General features: G+C 45.9%; 3 protein-coding genes across 4 annotated transcripts; 1 reads left to right on the top strand and 2 right to left on the bottom strand.

Moving 5' to 3' along the window:
• Window positions 1-669: 669 nt before the first annotated feature.
• On the bottom strand, window positions 670-9,022 carry LOC123407349 (sugar-phosphatase AraL). Its single transcript, XM_045100465.1, has 7 exons — window positions 8,684-9,022; window positions 8,312-8,381; window positions 8,057-8,216; window positions 7,904-7,985; window positions 1,587-1,803; window positions 1,357-1,421; window positions 670-1,102 (listed from the first exon to the last, which is right to left on the bottom strand). The coding sequence occupies exons 1-7, from the start codon at window positions 8,756-8,758 to the stop codon at window positions 848-850; spliced, it is 924 nt and encodes a 307-aa protein (XP_044956400.1). The 5' UTR covers window positions 8,759-9,022; the 3' UTR covers window positions 670-847.
• Window positions 9,023-9,249: 227 nt separating this feature from the next.
• On the bottom strand, window positions 9,250-10,755 carry LOC123407350 (60S ribosomal protein L7-1-like). Its single transcript, XM_045100466.1, has 4 exons — window positions 10,382-10,755; window positions 10,153-10,290; window positions 9,954-10,056; window positions 9,250-9,615 (listed from the first exon to the last, which is right to left on the bottom strand). The coding sequence occupies exons 1-4, from the start codon at window positions 10,669-10,671 to the stop codon at window positions 9,400-9,402; spliced, it is 747 nt and encodes a 248-aa protein (XP_044956401.1). The 5' UTR covers window positions 10,672-10,755; the 3' UTR covers window positions 9,250-9,399.
• Window positions 10,756-10,942: 187 nt separating this feature from the next.
• LOC123407348 (methionine aminopeptidase 2B-like) lies at window positions 10,943-14,778 on the top strand. Of its 2 annotated transcripts, none has more exons than XM_045100462.1 (13): window positions 10,943-11,138; window positions 11,323-11,409; window positions 11,893-12,010; window positions 12,163-12,205; window positions 12,286-12,393; window positions 12,513-12,612; window positions 12,713-12,858; window positions 12,932-13,023; window positions 13,155-13,249; window positions 13,610-13,706; window positions 13,795-13,938; window positions 14,136-14,353; window positions 14,440-14,778. In XM_045100462.1, exons 2-13 carry the CDS (start codon window positions 11,335-11,337, stop codon window positions 14,548-14,550), a joined length of 1,347 nt encoding a protein of 448 aa, XP_044956397.1. In that variant the 5' UTR covers window positions 10,943-11,138; window positions 11,323-11,334; the 3' UTR covers window positions 14,551-14,778. The 2 variants fall into 2 exon arrangements, with proteins under 2 accessions (XP_044956397.1, XP_044956399.1); XM_045100464.1 differs by having other exon boundaries at window positions 11,306-11,409; window positions 12,169-12,205.
• Window positions 14,779-17,439: the final 2,661 nt, after the last annotated feature.

The raw sequence follows: 17,439 nt of genomic DNA, 5'->3' as shown, positions 1-17,439 counted from the left end.
CACGGGCTGATGCGCTCATGAAAAAGAATATCACTGTGCATTAGAGGGCACATGAGAGAAAGGGAAAGGGAGACAAGACCGTGCGCTCGCTTCAACAGAAAAGTACAACTTTTTAAGCATTTAGAGCATCTTCCCACGAGGCTTTTTTTTCGCCGCCTGGGGATGTCGGCGAAAAATTTGGCCTGGGGGTGGGGGCAAAATTTTCACTCGTCCCCCACCCTAGCCGGCCACATGAGGAAAGAGAGAGAAGAGAGATTCCTTTTTTGCATGTAGATGATGGGCCTAATAGGAAAAGAGAGAAGAGAGAGAGGAGAGAGGCTGATGGGTTTGTGCATGCAAAAATAGCGCCGGACCCCCCTCCCCCCCAAAGGGTTGGGTTTGGCCTGGGGTTGCTGGGGCTAATTTTGACAAAATCCGACACAAAACGACATCCTGAGGTGTCGCTGGAACGATTTATCACCGCCATCCCTAAAAAAGGCACTTCAAAGGGCGTCGTGGGGACGCGGCTGGAAATGTTCTTAGGTTTAGAAAACATTGTCATGTCATTTCGTGAGTATACGGTGACCTTCGCTATGAAACCATAACCCGGCCTACTAGTCTCTAACCACATTGATAAGGATATCCCTAGTCGAAAGTTGATTCTTAAACATCAACATAACTCACAAAGGATGATTCCTCCACACATAATTGCGTGCATTTTCTATCAATCAATTCAACATTGTTTTATTTCCGGAAAACACATAACACTAACAATTTAGAGCGGTCTTGATGCTCTCTTTGACAATTCAAAAGAGTATCGTTACGCTGGACCGCTATCACTATCCTGATTAAACGGTGTACCGTGTTTCTACCATGCAAATGAAGGCAAAACGTAAGATGGGTATGAGCTATGCTTGCAACACAACGCACTGATGGCGTCATCACCAGCAGTTTCTCTGAATTCAACTAGTCCAAGTTCAGCCGCATGGATCCCTCCAGTGATGAACGCAGATGCCATTCCTGCCCCATTTGCGCCTTTGATGTCGTGGTGCAGCGAATCTCCCACGGTGATGCATTCGTGTGCTTCAACACCTGCTAAGCACATTGCTGATGTATAGATAACCTGAGAAAGCAGCGGCAAGTGAGTATATACCTTACAAGGGTCAGTTACCATACAAATACTTACATACAGAAAGGGTGATAGTACAAGAGAATACTGTTAATAACTTAGATCGAATAACCAAGTGCAGTTGCAATCACAAGTTCACAACCCTGTGATTGACCATGGCGTGAGTACCATTTCAATATGAGTATATTGTTTAAGAAGTTAAATTCTTTGTATAACATACCAAAAGTAGACATGCCCTGTATTATTACCTTATCAGGCTTCCCCATCCACTTTACTTCACCACCAAGACTCTCATATTTTGCTGCCAGAGTGCCTAAACGAGAAGAAAAAATTGAGCAACTCTGTTGTATTACAGCCATCAGTTGGCACTGTAAAGATACTAACGACAAATTTAGAGATCCTTTCATGAGTTAATAAGTTATTTGGCGGCTGTTAAGTAACTATCATAGGATCACATATATGAAACAAATTAACCGACCAGGCATGACACGCAGGTCTCGAGCTTCAACAGTGACATAATCTGGATTAGCTACCACCATTGGAAGTCGCTTTTGTATACCAAGCACTAGAACCTGCTCAAGTTCCTCAAGACTTTTCGAAAGTGGATCACCAGAAGGTAAACCCAGGGCTTCAGTGCCATGAGCTAGTATAAACTCTGCATCGTCAACATTGCTCACAACTTGCAAACCAAGTCCCTAATAGGAGAAAACAAGTATGATTAGATCAAACCTATTTAACACATACAACCAACAGGCTTGTTAAAAGAAAACGAGAAATCATTTTACATGGAATCTTGTAAAAGTGTCTCATAAGTAACACTGCATTTGGAAAGTTAATGTCCCACTTAGAATTAAGATTTTCATGTGGTTTGTCCACAAGGGAGTAATATTGACCAAGGATAATTTGGTGAAGAGAAGATGGGTAGGATGTCCCTGATGTTGTTTTTGTGACCAGGACGAAACTATAAGACACCACTTTCTCGATTGTCCATTAGCAAAACTTTTATGGCGTTCGTTGCATATAGCCTTCAATATTACACCTCCAATGAGCATTAACATGTTATTGTAGAAGTTAATCATGTTGTTTCTTTAGGATTAGGAAAGAAAGCCAAACCGAGTCCTAGTAGTATTAGGATTCCTAGTCCTAGTCTATTTCCATAGTCCCTTGTGGACGTGTATAAAAGACACCCTAGGGGTGTTGATTGTAACACCAGAAAAACGAAAAGCAATACAAAGCAAAGGCTCGACACGGGCCTTTAGCCATCAAATCCATCGATCAGTTTTATTCGTGTCGCTAGTTACGCAAGTTCCGTCAAGTAGCCGTCCGAAGCAAGAATCCCGTAGGCACGCCTGGACAGCTGCATACGCACGTTCAAGAGCCAACAATTGGTATCTAGAGCCTCGACGATCTACGATGACAGACAGCGACGTTGAGTCGGTCAAGTCCGGCAAGGGCGGTGCCAAGGCGAACAAGAAGGGCGTCAAGTCAGCAACCAGTGGTGGAGGAACGAGCGGCGCCAACGCCCAGGCGCATCGCAACATCCCCATCCAGTACCCGATGCTCACCTACGCCAACTACAGCGTGTGGGCGGTGAAGATGAAAATTATTCTCCGAACCCTTCGAGTGTGGCAGGCAATCACGGACGACGACGTCGATGACGAGTCCGACGAAGGTGCCATGGCCGCCATAGCCCAGTCCGTGCCGGATTCCGTGCTAATGACATTGGCGGAGTTTGAGACGGCAAGAGGGGCGTGGAACGCACTCAAGGAGATGAGGATCGGAGAAGATCGCGTCACCAAGGCTCGGGCACAAGTGCTGAAGCGCCAATTTCACAAGTTGCAGATGGAGGAAACTGAATCGGTGAACGACTATGCCATGCATCTTACTACTTTGGTGGGAGAGATCCGCGCGCTTGGTTCAAAGCTCGATGAGACCGAGATTGTGGAGAAATTTTTCAGTTCGGTGACTGATAAATTCACGTACATCATCGGCACGCTCGAGCAGCTTTACGACATCGACGACATGACCATAACGGAGGCAATCGGACGCTTGCGGACATGGGAAGAGAATGCTCGTGGCTGTTGGAAAGGCAAAGGAGGAGGTAGCGACCAACTCATGTACTCGCGCGCAGATTGGGAGGCCCCAAGTAGCAAAGGAAGGCGTGATGGTGGCGAAGGCTCAAGCAACGTGAAGCGCGACGGACAAACCGGAAAAGGCAAAGGAAAAGGCAAGCCACAAGGTCGTGGTAAGGCGGACCAATCTAAAGGGCGGAAGCCACGAAACTTGGATTTATCCGAGGTTAAGTGCTATAACTGCAACGAGATGGGTCACTTTGCAAAGGATTGTCCGAAGCCTAACAAGCGGGAGATCAAGGCAAATTTGGCAAAGCAGGAAGACGAAGGTCCAGGTCTTCTGATGGCCGAAGTTTGTGATCTCGCTGAAACGGTGGTTGTGAAACCAACCCGAAAGGTGCTACTTCATGAGAAGAATGTGACACCTAAGTTATCCGGGGATCACAATGTGTCGTGGTATCTCGACACGGGTGCCAGTAACCACATGACGGGATGCAAGGAGAAACTTCTCGAGCTGGAATATGATGTTCAAGGCTCGGTCAAGTTCGGTGATGGTTCAGCTGTGGAGATTTGCAGGCAAGGATCTGTCCTCTTCGAGGGTCTCACAGGCGAACATCGTATACTCACCGGAGTGTACTACATCCCACGGCTTCGCAACAACATTATCTCTATTGGGAAGCTTGACGAGAATGGATGCAAGGTGAATATCGAGAACGGAGTGATGACGTTCTTCGACAACCTCCGAAACGTGCTAGCTCGTGTTAATCGCACACGGAATAGGCTCTATATCCTCAACCTTGATCAATCTCAACCGGAGTGTTGGCTCGCCAAGAGTGATGATGATTCGTGGTTATGGCATGCTAGATTTGGACACGTTCACTTCTACGCCTTGAAGAAGATGTCAAAGATGGAGATGGTATCCGGGATGCCATTTATCGACCATGTTGATCGAGTATGTGACGGGTGCTTGGTTGGAAAACAGCATCGCAGGCCGTTCCCTGCTCAGTCTACCTATCGTGCAAGTGATGCACTCGAGCTGCTCCATGGTGATCTATGTGGCCCTATCACCCCAGCAACTCACGCGGGAAAGAAGTATTTCTTTCTCGTGGTAGACGACTACTCGAGATATATGTGGGTCGTTCTCCTACGATCTAAAGATGAGGCGTTTGAAGCGTTCAAGAAGCTGAAGGCTGCAACGGAGATGGAACACAAGTTGAAGGTTCGCGCTCTACGGACAGATCGCGGCGGAGAATTTACGTCGAACGAATTCAACGATTACTGCGAGAAGATTGGCAGAAAAAGGTTCCTCACGGCACCTTACACGCCGCAGCAGAACGGGGTCGTTGAAAGGCGCAATCGAACCGTCATTGACATGGCAAGGAGTTTACTCAAGAGCAAGAACCTGCCGGGGACTTTTTGGGGAGAAGTTGTCTCGACGGCGGTCTATCTTCTCAACCGGGCTCCAACGAAGGCGGTGATCGGCAAGACTCCGTATGAAGCAATTTACGGACGTAAGCCGAATGTGTCTCATCTACGGACGTTCGGGTGCGTGGCACATGTGAAGACGGCGGATCCGCACATCTCAAAGCTTGCCGATCGTAGCACCAAGATGGTGTTCATCGGATACGAGAGGAGTTCCGGCACCAAGGCATACCGCTTCTACGATCCACAAACCAAGCGTCTACGGATTTCACGCGACGTCGTGTTTGAAGAAAACCAAGCGTGGAATTGGAGCGCCGCAACCGACAATGCTCCAAACAGTAACATATTCACGGTTGAATTTCCAACTGATGATGATGCAGGGGAGGATGTCCAAGTGGTTGATACGACGCCCAACCAAGGTGACCACAATGGTAGTGATCATCATGGTGCCGACACCGACGACGACGTGCATAGGTCGCAAGGAGATAGCGACAACGAAGCGCACGGCACGGGTGGAGATCTCGACGACAACATCGACAAGGAGGCACATAGTGACGATGACAATCAAGATGATGATCATGATCACGACGACTACGCCGACGACGCGGATGTCGATGACACGCCCGAGACTCAGCCATCTTCCTCAAGTGCATCAACATCGACACAATTTGTGTCACCTCCTTCGCAAGCCACAACGGATTCCTCAGGGCCTCGTCGCTACAAGACCCTCAAGAAAGTCTACAAGTACACAAAGCCAGTTACGCTCGAATACTCCGGACTATGTCTTTTCGGAGTTGAGGAGCCGGCGAACTTCGTAGAGGCGAGCAAAAGTCCTAGCTGGACGCACGCCATGGATGAGGAGATGAAGGGAATTGAGAGCAATGGCACGTGGACCTTGGTAACCCGTCCTCCAAACCAAAAGGCGATAGGTTTGAAGTGGGTTTACAAGTTAAAGAAGGACACACAAGGTGTCATTGTGAAGTACAAGGCAAGACTTGTTGCAAAGGGCTACGTACAACGTCAAGGAGTTGACTATGATGAGGTGTTTGCACCGGTTGCTCGAATCGAGACGGTGAGAGTGCTCCTAGCTTTGGCAGCACAAGAGGATTGGAAGGTTCATCATATGGATGTTAAATCCGCTTTTCCTCAACGGCGATCTCACAGAAGAAGTGTACGTGGAACAACCCCTCGGCTACGAGAAGAAAGGTGAAGAAGGGAAAGTTTACAAGCTCAAGAAGGCACTTTACGGGTTGAAGCAAGCGCCAAGAGCTTGGAACTCAAAGTTAGACCGGAGTTTGGTCTCGCTCGGGTTCAAGAGATGTCCCCTCGAGCACGCAGTCTATACAAAGAACTCCAAAGGCTCAAACCTGCTAGTTGGAGTTTATGTCGACGATCTGATTATCACCGGAGATAGCGTACAAGAAATTGAACGTTTCAAGGCGCAAATGAAGAACAAGTTTAGCATGAGCGATCTGGGATTACTCAGCTATTACTTGGGCATCGAAGTGAAGCAAAGCTCCGGAGAGATTTCCCTATGTCAATCGGCTTATTCGGTCAAGTTATTGGAAAAGTGTGGCATGTCAGATTGCTACGAGACACAAGTTCCAATGGACCAACGTCACAAGTTGAGCAAGCGTAGCTCAAATCCGTCGGTGGACACCACAATGTATCGAAGCGTTGTGGGCAGCCTAAGATATTTGGTGCATACCCGACCTGACTTGGCTTATTTAGTCGGGATCGTGAGTCGTTTCATGGAGAATCCGACAACCGAGCACATGAGCGCGGTCAATCAAATCTTGCGCTATGTGAAAGGCACCATTAATCTTGGTTGCACATACAGAAAGGGAAAGGAAGGATTGATCCTTGATAGTGACATGGAAGGTGATGTTGATGACCGAAAGAGCACAACGGGCATGGTTTTCTACCTTGGCCCGAATCCGATTAGCTAGAATTCTCAGAAGCAAAAGGTGGTGGCACTGTCTTCATGCGAGGCAGAATACATAGCGGCAAGCACGACGGCTTGTCAAGCAGTGTGGCTGAGAAGACTCCTAGCTATTCTTGCAAAGCGGGAGGTGCAGAAGGTGTCACTGAAGATCGATAACCAAACTGCAATCGCGTTGTGCAAAAATCCGGTTCATCAAGGAAGGAGCAAGCACATAGATACCCGGTTCCACCATATCCGGGAGTGCATTGAAGAAGGGTTGATCGAGGTTCAACATGTGAACACGAAAGACCAACTTGCCGATATTTTCACCAAGTCCCTCGGTCGACAGAAGTTCATCGAGATGAGGAGGAAAGTCGGAGTGCAAGAAGTGAAGTCAAGCAACAAGATTAAGGAGGTGAATGTAGAAGTTAATCATGTTGTTTCTTTAGGATTAGGAAAGAAAGCCAAACCGAATCCTAGTAGTATTAGGATTCCTAGTCCTAGTCTATTTCCATAGTCCCTTGTGGACGTGTATAAAAGACACCCTAGGGGTGTTGATTGTAACACCAGAAAAACGAAAAGCAATACAAAGCAAAGGCTCGACACGGGCCTTTAGCCATCAAATCCATCGATCGGTTTTATTCATGTCTCTAGTTACGCAAGTTCCGTCAAGTAGCCGGCCGAAGCAAGAATCGCGTAGGCACGCCTGTACAGCTGCATACGCACGTTCAAAAGCCAACAGTTATTTGGCTCAATGAAGTCAATTCATCTATTGCAAATCATATTCGGATAGGGATATGTGCATTATTTTGGGCTATACGGAACACAAGAAATGATTTGATATCTAATGGGAAAAACTTTACCAACTTTTTGCAGGTTATCTATAGAGCTACTGCTTGGATCCGTATGTGTTCGTTACTACTCATGCAGACTCCAGGGAGCTTTTGGTTATTGGGTGCAACCGGTGGGAGTTGATAGCACGGGCTATCTTCAACCGATTTGGATGACGAGCTAATAATAGGTTAGGTGTATAGTCATCGTAGCCTATTTTTTATCGTCGGTTGTGGCGGTTTTCATTACTTTTTTGTTTCTGTCCATCTGTGAGCATATTTAAGATCTCAGACTTTTTTTACCACACTTTATTAAATAATATGGCTGCATGCATCACGCTGATGCAGAGCCCGGAGGCTGTCCTCCTTTTCAAAAAAAAAGTAACACTGCATTTTGACATCACATTCTTGTAATTCTTAATACTTCTTCATACATGTTAGATGACCTCAGCCATTTGGCAGGAATATATGAGTATGCCACACCAAATTCGATGGTAACATTCCTTAGAAGAAACAACTGCTAGAGTAAAACAACAGAAGAACAAACCTCTAGAGAAATTGCACCTCGATTGCCCCATGTCAGATGGACACACTTCCTTCCCAGAGCTGCAAACCATGGGTCGTCCCTCCTATGTTTACGAAACCAAATCAGAAGTTTAACCAAATAACCACAGAAGAAAGACCAGCATAAAAAGCTTACTTGTGAAGGTACTGATGGGTGAGTTCTCCGCTGGTGATCGCCCCGAGGAAACAAGACGTGTCAAACCCAAGGCTCTGCAGCTTCTCCATGGTTACAGACGACCGCCTCGAGGAATTGCTGATTATCACCATCTTGGCGCCATTCCCAGCGAGCTTCTCCACTGAAACATCCATGCCTCAGTTGGCTATCACAATGCAGCACACAGATGCAACAGTAAAGCGAAGATAAATTAGGAGGACGTGTGGACCAACATACATGCCAAAATGGCGCCAGGGTAGGGTTTCTTCCCGTCATGAAGAACACCGAACTGGTCCAGGAACCATGCCTGCCAGACAAACTCGGCTGTGAACAAATGATAGCAGCAGACGCAAATGGTATGGAGTATGGGCACTCCTAGCGATAAAAAGGACCAGATGCTATGGGCAGAGGAAGCAGCTTTTCCCCAATTTCCAGCTGAAATTCCGCAGACAGTATATATGAACCCTATGCGTGATTTAATCCGAATCAGCAGCGCAAGACCAATTCATGGGGGGCCTCTACTCCTAGCGCTGCCGCTACATGGAGGATGAGCAAAACGAGCGGCGATTCTGTGCGAGGAGGCTGGGGGCGCGGGGTCGGGGAGCTTGCCTTGAAGCGGCCGGACTCGGCGAGGGGTCGGATCCCGGCCATCCTCTCGAACACCGGCGCCGGCGCCGATGACATCCTCCCCGCCGCCGCCGCCGCGCGACGAGAGCACTTGCTGCTGCGGTAGGTGGAGGCTGGGCTGCGGAGAGTGGAGGCGATGGAGGAGCTCCTTTGGAAGGGTAAGGCAACGAGGACGCCAAGCTACCAGGTAGTGGCTGGGCCGAGTACCAGCGAACGAGCGGCATATACAGGCCGCGTGACTGCGGCGTCTCGCCGGCCACCACGGCCATCGTAGCCGTGGACACGGATACAGGCTAGCTGGTTGTGGTACCGATGCAGTCAGCAATGTGGCATCAAGAATTGCTGTCAAAAAGATAGTGTTCTCAAGTCTGGCAAAATAGCTAAAGTACAGAGCTCCCAGAGAACCTGATGTTTTGTTGCAATATCATCCAAGTGCAGGAATCAACTACCCAGGCAAGTCTGTCAGTGCAAACAAGGTAAAAAACTAGTTTCAGCAAAGCACAGCAGATCGATCACGAAGCGCAGAGCGAGCACACAACAAGGGCAGGGGTCAAGAACAGTTTCTGCTATTTCGTGATCTGATCCCAAACACTCAGGTAGGGTTTCCGAAACAAAGGTACATTCAGCTATGCTATTACAAAACCGACACGGTAATAACGGATCCATTGCTTGTTTGCAGATGCAGGTTTGAGACTGCCTCAGTTCAGCTTCTCGAGTAGCTCGTTGATCTTGTCCCCGCGGTTGCCCGAGTCGCCACCATCCTTGAAGGGTTTCTTCTTCATCTGCAGCCTCCTCTCCGGACACTTGAGCTTGAAGGGCATGAGAAAGCTCGCCGTTTCCCTGAAGTGCGGCCCGACCGTGGAGATTTCGTGTACGACATCTTCTAAACATATGACGCCGTGTTCTCCAAGAGCCTGTTTTTCAAGAAGCACATGTAACGATTATCAAGTGTCCATTTCAAAATCATCATAAGAGATGATTCAGAAAATAGTTCTGCCGCAGGAACGCACATGGTAACGACGATAATTATCCAAAAAAAGTGTTGGATGTGTTATGTTCGGTGCATCAGAGTCTGAAAATTACTATTATTAGTCCACAATTGATCCCTGAAGGTATTCAAGTTTCTTAGCAATTGTGGAACTGGTTACTTCCTATGCCTAATGTTATTAGGTAGCCGTAGGCATGCCAAAGCTTTATTTGAATCGAATGCCTACACCCCAATCTTTAGAAGATGGCGCAGATATTATTATACCTTCTCGATTAGATCATTGCTGGTAAGGGGGAAAGGCTCCTTGTCGAAATACCCGCGACCCTTCTTGTAGATAAGCTCCTTCACATTCTTCAAATTGGGGAACCTATCGTGACACCAATTATTAACAACATTCAATCACTGTAAACTACAAACTGACGAAACAAGCCACACAATGGGGAAGATATCTTCATTCAATTACCCATAGGTGACAAACGGCCCAACAGCAGCAAGCCTCTTGAGGTTTGCCTCGGTGGCCTTGAGGAAGACTCCTGTGAGGACCTGGGTCAGCCGCAGCCTGGCCAAGATCTTCCTGATTTGCGGGTGCAAGTCGGCAGTGCTGCAATCAGACAACGAAGAGTTGGACGTTAATAATCGCTATGCACTATGAGCAAGACAGACGAGTGGATGCTTTAGGTATAGGCACTGACCCTGGGATGCGGATGGCGAAGAGCAGGTTGGCGTGTACGGGCTCGGCGGGGCGCAGCTTGCGGACCTTGAGGCGCGTGCGCATCCGCAGGAAGTCGAGCTCCTTGTTGCGGAACTCCCTGACGAAGTCCTCGGGGCGCTTGATGGCGCCCTTGGCGTCGTGGCGGCGGCGCTGCCTCTTGGCCGCCTTGCGCTCCCGGTTCTTGGTGGCCCACTCCTCGTTCTGCTTCCTCTTCTTCAGGACCGTCTCCCGCACGAACGGCAGCTGCTGCGTCCCCTCCTCCTCCGCCATGGCCGGCGGCGCTGGCTTCTCTTCTCCTGGCGCGTGGGGGGTGGCTAGGCGGCGGAGGCGGCGGTCGGGGAGGGTTTGGGAAGAGACTTGACGATATTTCGCTGCTGGGGTCTTAAGGTCTTGCAGCGCTTAGTGGGCTGGGCCAAGGGCCGACCGTACAACACTTGCTGGGTTTCAATTTGAGGAGGCCCAGTTGGGTGGGGGAAAATGAACATTTTTGGCAGGTGCCGTGCTTCTCCGTTCTCCCCGTTCCGTTCGCGTCTGGGTCGTAGTCGTACAAAACCTTGTTGCTCTCGCTCGTTCGTGGTCCAAGTCTAACCCTAGCCGTCACCCCCTTCTTCCTCCCGGCAGATATCAGGCGGGCGGAGGGAGACGTCCTCGCCGCGACAGCAGACGCCGTCCTCTGCCCTGTGACCCCGCTGCCGACGGCCGCCGCGCGCGCCGAAGGTTCTCCTCCCCCATAAAAGGTATATATACTGTAGTTTATGTTCGTGCTGCCGGTGATCTCGCAAAGGACTCAAATCGGATTGTATAGGATCTTCCTTTCCTTCTAATAAAGGGTGATAGCTTTACTCTTATACGCAATTTATCCTCGGATTGATTGGTGCTTATGATGTTCGTTCTGCTCATTCAGCTTTTGAGATTTATTAGGAAACATACGATATGGCTGGGGGTAGCACGGATGCAGCAACCAAGGAGATGGAGGCATTGCATGTTGGGCAAACCAAGGAAACAAACGTAAGTGCTGTGCTGCACAATTTTTATTTTATTTTTTTTGCTCTGAATTGAACCGTGAATGTTCTTCCTTTTTCACTTATGTTGTTCATTCATGGAAAAATGGTTTGGGATGAAGAAAAACCAAATAGGCTATTGACCGATATTATTCTGCTTTCCAGAACTGGTATTTACCACAAGTTGATAACTACCAGTTGTTTCTTGCCATAGTTGCTTTTTCATTGCCTTATTGGTAAAACTTGGTCAAACGGTGTCCCCTGAATTCTCCTCGTAACTGTTTTGGAGCCTCTGACCACATGCCATCACTAGCCATGCCATGCCCGAGTTAGAAAGTGATATGTGATTACAACAGCCCTACAACTGATGCCAACTACTGTGGTCATGTGGATTGCTGAACCTCCCATGTCATCCTTCTCTCGAATGATCCTTGCGCTGATGTATATCTTTCTTATGGTAAAATAAATAACCTTCCCATTTTTGCCGCAGGATATTCTGAAAAATGCGTCAGATAGCAATGGTGGCGCCACGGGAGGAGCTCAGTCGTCACCACCAGCAGATGATGATGATGCACAAGTGGATGGTCCATCTGAAGATGGAGCAGGAGGTGACAATTCTAATTTGCAAGATCTCATTTATGTGTTTCTCATAGAGCTGGACCGGTTGATCTCTTGCTATTCTCAGTATATCCTGGCTAGCATTTGGAATCTGGGATATGAAACATGTGATTAATCTAATTGTTGTGCCTCAAATGGATAGCTCCAGCGGCTGCGAAGAAGAAAAAGAAGAAGAGCAAGGCCAAGTGAGTTGTATTATTCAGTTGAACAATTGATGTTCTTGTTTGGTTGCTCTATTGTACAAGCATTTCACTTGTTCTTGTAGAAAGAAGAAGGACTCCCTTCAGCAGACAGATCCTCCATCAATCCCTGTGGATGAGCTTTTCCTTTCAGGAGATTTTCCTGAGGGAGAAATCCAGCAATACAAGGATGAGTAAGTACTGAATTATAGGAATACGGTGTTTTTTATATCTCCATTTGTCGCTGATGAAGGACTCTGCAAAATGTTAATTATCTTTTCTTTCGTAAATTAATCATGTTACTGCTCTTCAGTAATTTATGGAGAACAACTAGCGAAGAAAAGAGGGAACTGGAGAGACTACAAAAACCGATGTACAATTCTGTTCGCCGAGCTGCAGAAGTCCATCGACAGGTTTAGAATATTCTAGCCTACTAGCCTCTTTAATTTTTTGCAGCTTCGCAACCTGTATCTTTTGTTGGTACATCTAAACAATGTAAATATGGCTTGCTAGGTACGAAAATACATGAGGAGCATTATAAAGCCTGGAATGCTAATGATGGAACTATGCGAGACTTTGGAAAACATGGTTCGGAAACTTATTAAGGAGAATGGACTGCAAGCTGGTATTGCCTTTCCAACAGGATGCTCGTTGAATTGGTATGGTATTGCTCTAGTGTACTTCCTAGTACTGCGTCCCCTTCTCACATTGACGGAAGAATTTTTTGCTTAGGGTCGCAGCTCACTGGACTCCAAATTCTGGTGATAAAACTGTGCTACAATATGATGATGTGATGAAGCTGGATTTTGGGACACATATAGATGGTATGTCTGTTTTATTACTTTGTTTGATTCTTTCTTCATTGAACTTTGGTGTATACTTATTGCTTTGTCCTTGTAAGTACTCATGATATTAAGAATCTCATAAACTAACATGATAGTGTGATTATTCCCAGGGCACATAGTTGATTGTGCATTTACCGTTGCATTTAATCCCATGTTTGATCCATTGCTTCAAGCAACGAAAGATGCCACAAATACTGGAATCAAGGTAATTCTACACATTTTGTTTACTCTTCCAATGTTGTGGTACATTTTAACTCAAAATGTACTCAGATACTACCAAATGAATGCTTTCCGTAAGCAGCTTTGCTCGTAGTATTTCTGATAGCAGCTCTACTTAGTGGAAGAACACGGTGATAGTTTTCGTTAAAGCCTGTGCTTTTGGTTACCTGCTGTAGTGTCTGTTTCAGCATGCTGTCATTTCTCCAGCTTTTTATATAGTGTTTTGGTTGGATCTGATCTGAGTTTCGTTTTTCACCTGTTAATGGTCTGATCTATGGATGTTTGAAATCATATCCCCCAAGTCATGTCTATTCTTTGTTTAATAATGCTTAATCCTCCATTCCAGGAAGCTGGAATAGATGCACGGCTTTGTGATGTCGGTGCTGCAATTCAAGAAGTCATGGAGTCATATGAGGTTGAAATTAATGGGAAAGTTTTCCAAGGTATGTGTTGTCTTTTCTTTCCCATTCTGCACTAGTAGAATTGTAGTGACAGCATGACGATTTAAATGGCTTCTTTGTTTTGCGGCAGTAAAAAGTGTGCGAAACCTCAATGGACACAGCATTGGACCATACCAAATCCATGCTGGTAAATCAGTTCCGATTGTAAAAGGCGGAGAGCAAACAAAAATGGAGGAGGGTGAATTTTATGCCATTGAAACTTTTGGGTCTACAGGTATGTCATTATATAGCTTTAACTTGTAAGCCCAGATACACTAAGTCATTTTCATCACATTACTCACAGTTTTTATATCACTTTCTATAAGAGTATCTAACTAGCATGGCTTTTGGCTTTACAACTGATGTCTGTTTTCCCTACTTTTTTCAATTTTTGGACAGTTTTACAATTCATAAGCGCCATTCTGTTTGTAGGAAAGGGATTTGTGAGGGAGGATTTGGAATGCAGTCATTACATGAAGAACTTTGATGTTGGGCATGTACCCTTGAGGGTAGCAAAAGCCAAGCAGCTACTGGGGACAATCAACAACAACTTTGGTACACTTGCATTTTGCCGCCGGTACTTGGACCGCATCGGCGAGACCAAATATCTCATGGCACTGAAAAATCTATGTGATGTTGGCATTGTTCAGGTATGTGAAATAGAATATACCACCGTTTCCATCCGAATGCCTTATCATGGACATGGTCACTCACGGTTTCCTGACCTGTTTTGCAGCCGTACCCTCCGCTGTGCGACGTGAGGGGAAGCTATGTGTCCCAGTTTGAGCACACCATTTTGCTCCGGCCAACCTGTAAAGAAGTCATATCCAGAGGCGACGACTACTGATTGGTGCTGCGTCTCCTCTTTGTACCTGCCGTTGCAAGCGATTAGTGTTTTACTACCATCTTGGGTGACCTGTGTTCGTTATGGATCAAATGGCACATCAGAATCGGACAAATAATGCAGTTACATTGTACCCTTTTGTTTTCTGAGATTAAAATTTGTGGAAACTGGTTTGTAAGAATTGCTACCGTGTTGTATTGCTTGATCCCTCTATGAAGAATACTTCCCGAAGATTTTTATCATTAGCGTGGGACAGCTGAAAATGACACAATGGTTTCTGTGAAGCGCTAAAGTGTTCTTTTAGCAACAAAAGCTGTTGGCAGGTTTTCTTCTCCCTGCGTCCCATATAAGTGTATCTAGTCCCTCCGTTCCTTTTTGTAAGACGTTTTAGACAGTTGATTTTAAACTGTTTTGGAAGCTGTCTGAACTATCTAAAAGTGAACAGACAGAGTATATCCATTTGAGCGGCTTAGAGCTTGTTTGGGACTGCTCTGTTTCAGAAAAGATAAGCCAAACAGGATAGCTCCACGATATGTCGCTCTGCAAAAAAACTAGAATTTCAGGTACAACTTCAAAGTTTTTATGAAGGTCCTGAGAGGGTGCTCCAAAAATCTAGCTAGAATTGGGGGAACTTACCCATCACTGTCACTAGTAAGTGGATGCCCCTTTATTTCTTTCCCCTCAACCAATCAAATATATTCTTTTCACTAAATTTTCTATTCATGAAACTGAAGCTAGATGAAAGCCAAACATTTTTTTGATAATGCTATAACTTTTGTATAAAACTGTTCTAAAATGAATTTGATGAAGCGAGACTGATTTTGATGCATTAAAGAAGCAGTCCTAAACAAGCCCTTAATATGGGGAATATGGGATGGAGGGAGTATAGTATACTTGTACTAATTTTGTCATGCTTATGCGTGGAGGGAGGAATATCATTTACCAGATGTAGAAAAGGGAGAATCATCCCACGGCGCCACCCACGAATACTAATAATTTTTTATAGGAATTAGAAACTATTTCTTCCGTCCCACAATGTAAGATTTTTTTTGTCATTACACTAGGGCGGAAGTAGTTAGTTTAGCAATGTTTTTCAAAGTGCGGCGTTTCGATGCCCAGACTCATCTACACTTGTTTAGTAAAAAAAATTCAAAACAAATACTAATAAAGTGCGGCATTTCGGTGCCCAGGCTCAGAAATGGATTTTCGTGTTTTTCATCCACAACATGGTCTACTTGTTTCTCTTCAAGCTCAACATCATCTAGATTGGATAGTACTTCCTCGGTGTTAATATAAGATGTTACTACAACCAAGTCAACGTTGTTTGTCACTTGTTAGTCCGTTCCCGATAAGTCAAATGCTTAATGTTGTTTTTGTGATACCAATGTTGGATGTAAAGTGAATGTTGTATCTCTGGTTTACTTCGTGTCTTGTGAAGTTATATTAATGTTGTTTTTATTGTGTTCAGTAAACTATGAAGTGTGATCACCAGTGGCATGTCTTGTTCCTGATTGGTGATGCGGATTTAGTGTTTTGGACCATGAGATAAATGTCGGAAGGTGATGGTGGATTTTTGCTCTTCGATCAAACAAGATCAACAAAAAGGTCATTCAAACAAGTTACTTAGTTTAGTTTTTTCTTAACACAGCATAGTTCAGATAGTTAAGTTTTTTTTGGTGAAATCACCCCATCACGTTCATGTGTGCTATTTTTTCTGAATTTATTTGAGGCTCTTTGATGATTTTCGTTCAATGAAAGAAGATGTTCTTAACGACTACAAAAGCACATGTGATGACTCCGGTAATATGAAGATATTGTGTCAGCTCAATACTCATATGTGCTCATAGGGACAAGGTGTGCATACATGTGTTCATGAAGATGAGCATATATGTGCATGTAAACACATCTACTATGTTAAAAAAACAGGTGTTAAGGGCCTGCCGTGTGGTGTGTGGCATCTTGTCCCGAATGACTCCATCGACATCCTTTTTATTCCAGCATGAACCAGAGAAGGCACGTTGCCACGTCATCCTTTTGCAATCGTTCGAGCGGGATCATGAGCGACTCGACCACAACCCAAACCCCCTATCGATTCATTTTGACACCCACAACCACGCGCACACCCCCACACTATCGATTCACAGTAGCTGCGGGGTGGAGGTGAGCATCGCCCGATAGTTTCAAACGTGTACCACAACAGGGAAGGCGGAAGGGGGCGGCTAGGGTTAGAGATCCATCGCGTCTATTCGCCCTACCCTATGAACGACCGGGGGGCTGGGGTCCCTGGCGCGGCTTGGCCTCCATGGTGGACACCGACGTGGGAGAGAGCTTTGATGTCTACTACACAACATTCTTCTTGTAGACTCGTGTTTGGCCTCCAAGCGTAGAGTTTTGTAGGACAGTAGCAAATTTCCCTCAAGTGGATGACCTAAGGTTTATCAATCCATGGGAGGCGTAGGATGAAGATGGTCTCTCTCAAGCAACCCTGCAATCAAATAACAAAGAGTCTCTTGTGTCCCCAACACACCCAATACAATGGTAAATTGTATAGGTGCACTAGTTCGGCGAAGAGATGATGATACAAGTGTAATATGGATGGTAGATATAGGTTTTTGTAATTCGAAAATATAAAAAACAGCAAGGTAACAAATAGTAAACATCGAGCAAAACGTTGTATAAATGCTTGGAAACAAGGCCTAGGGCCCATACCTTCACTAGTGCAAGTTCTCTCAACAATACTAACATAGTTGAATCATATATAAATCCCTCACGTGCGACAAAGAGTTCACTTCAAAGTCAAAAATAACGGAGAACAACCGAAGAAATTATTGTAGGGTACAAAACCACCTCAAAGTTATCTTTTCCGATCAATCTTATGAGCTATCCCTAGAA

The sequence above is a fragment of the Hordeum vulgare genome, chromosome 7H, assembly GCF_904849725.1.
Source record: "Hordeum vulgare subsp. vulgare chromosome 7H, MorexV3_pseudomolecules_assembly, whole genome shotgun sequence".
In the NCBI taxonomy this organism is placed as follows: domain Eukaryota; kingdom Viridiplantae; phylum Streptophyta; class Magnoliopsida; order Poales; family Poaceae; genus Hordeum; species Hordeum vulgare.
Note: the sequence above shows the minus strand (reverse complement) of the source record. Positions and strands in the feature narration are given on the sequence as shown.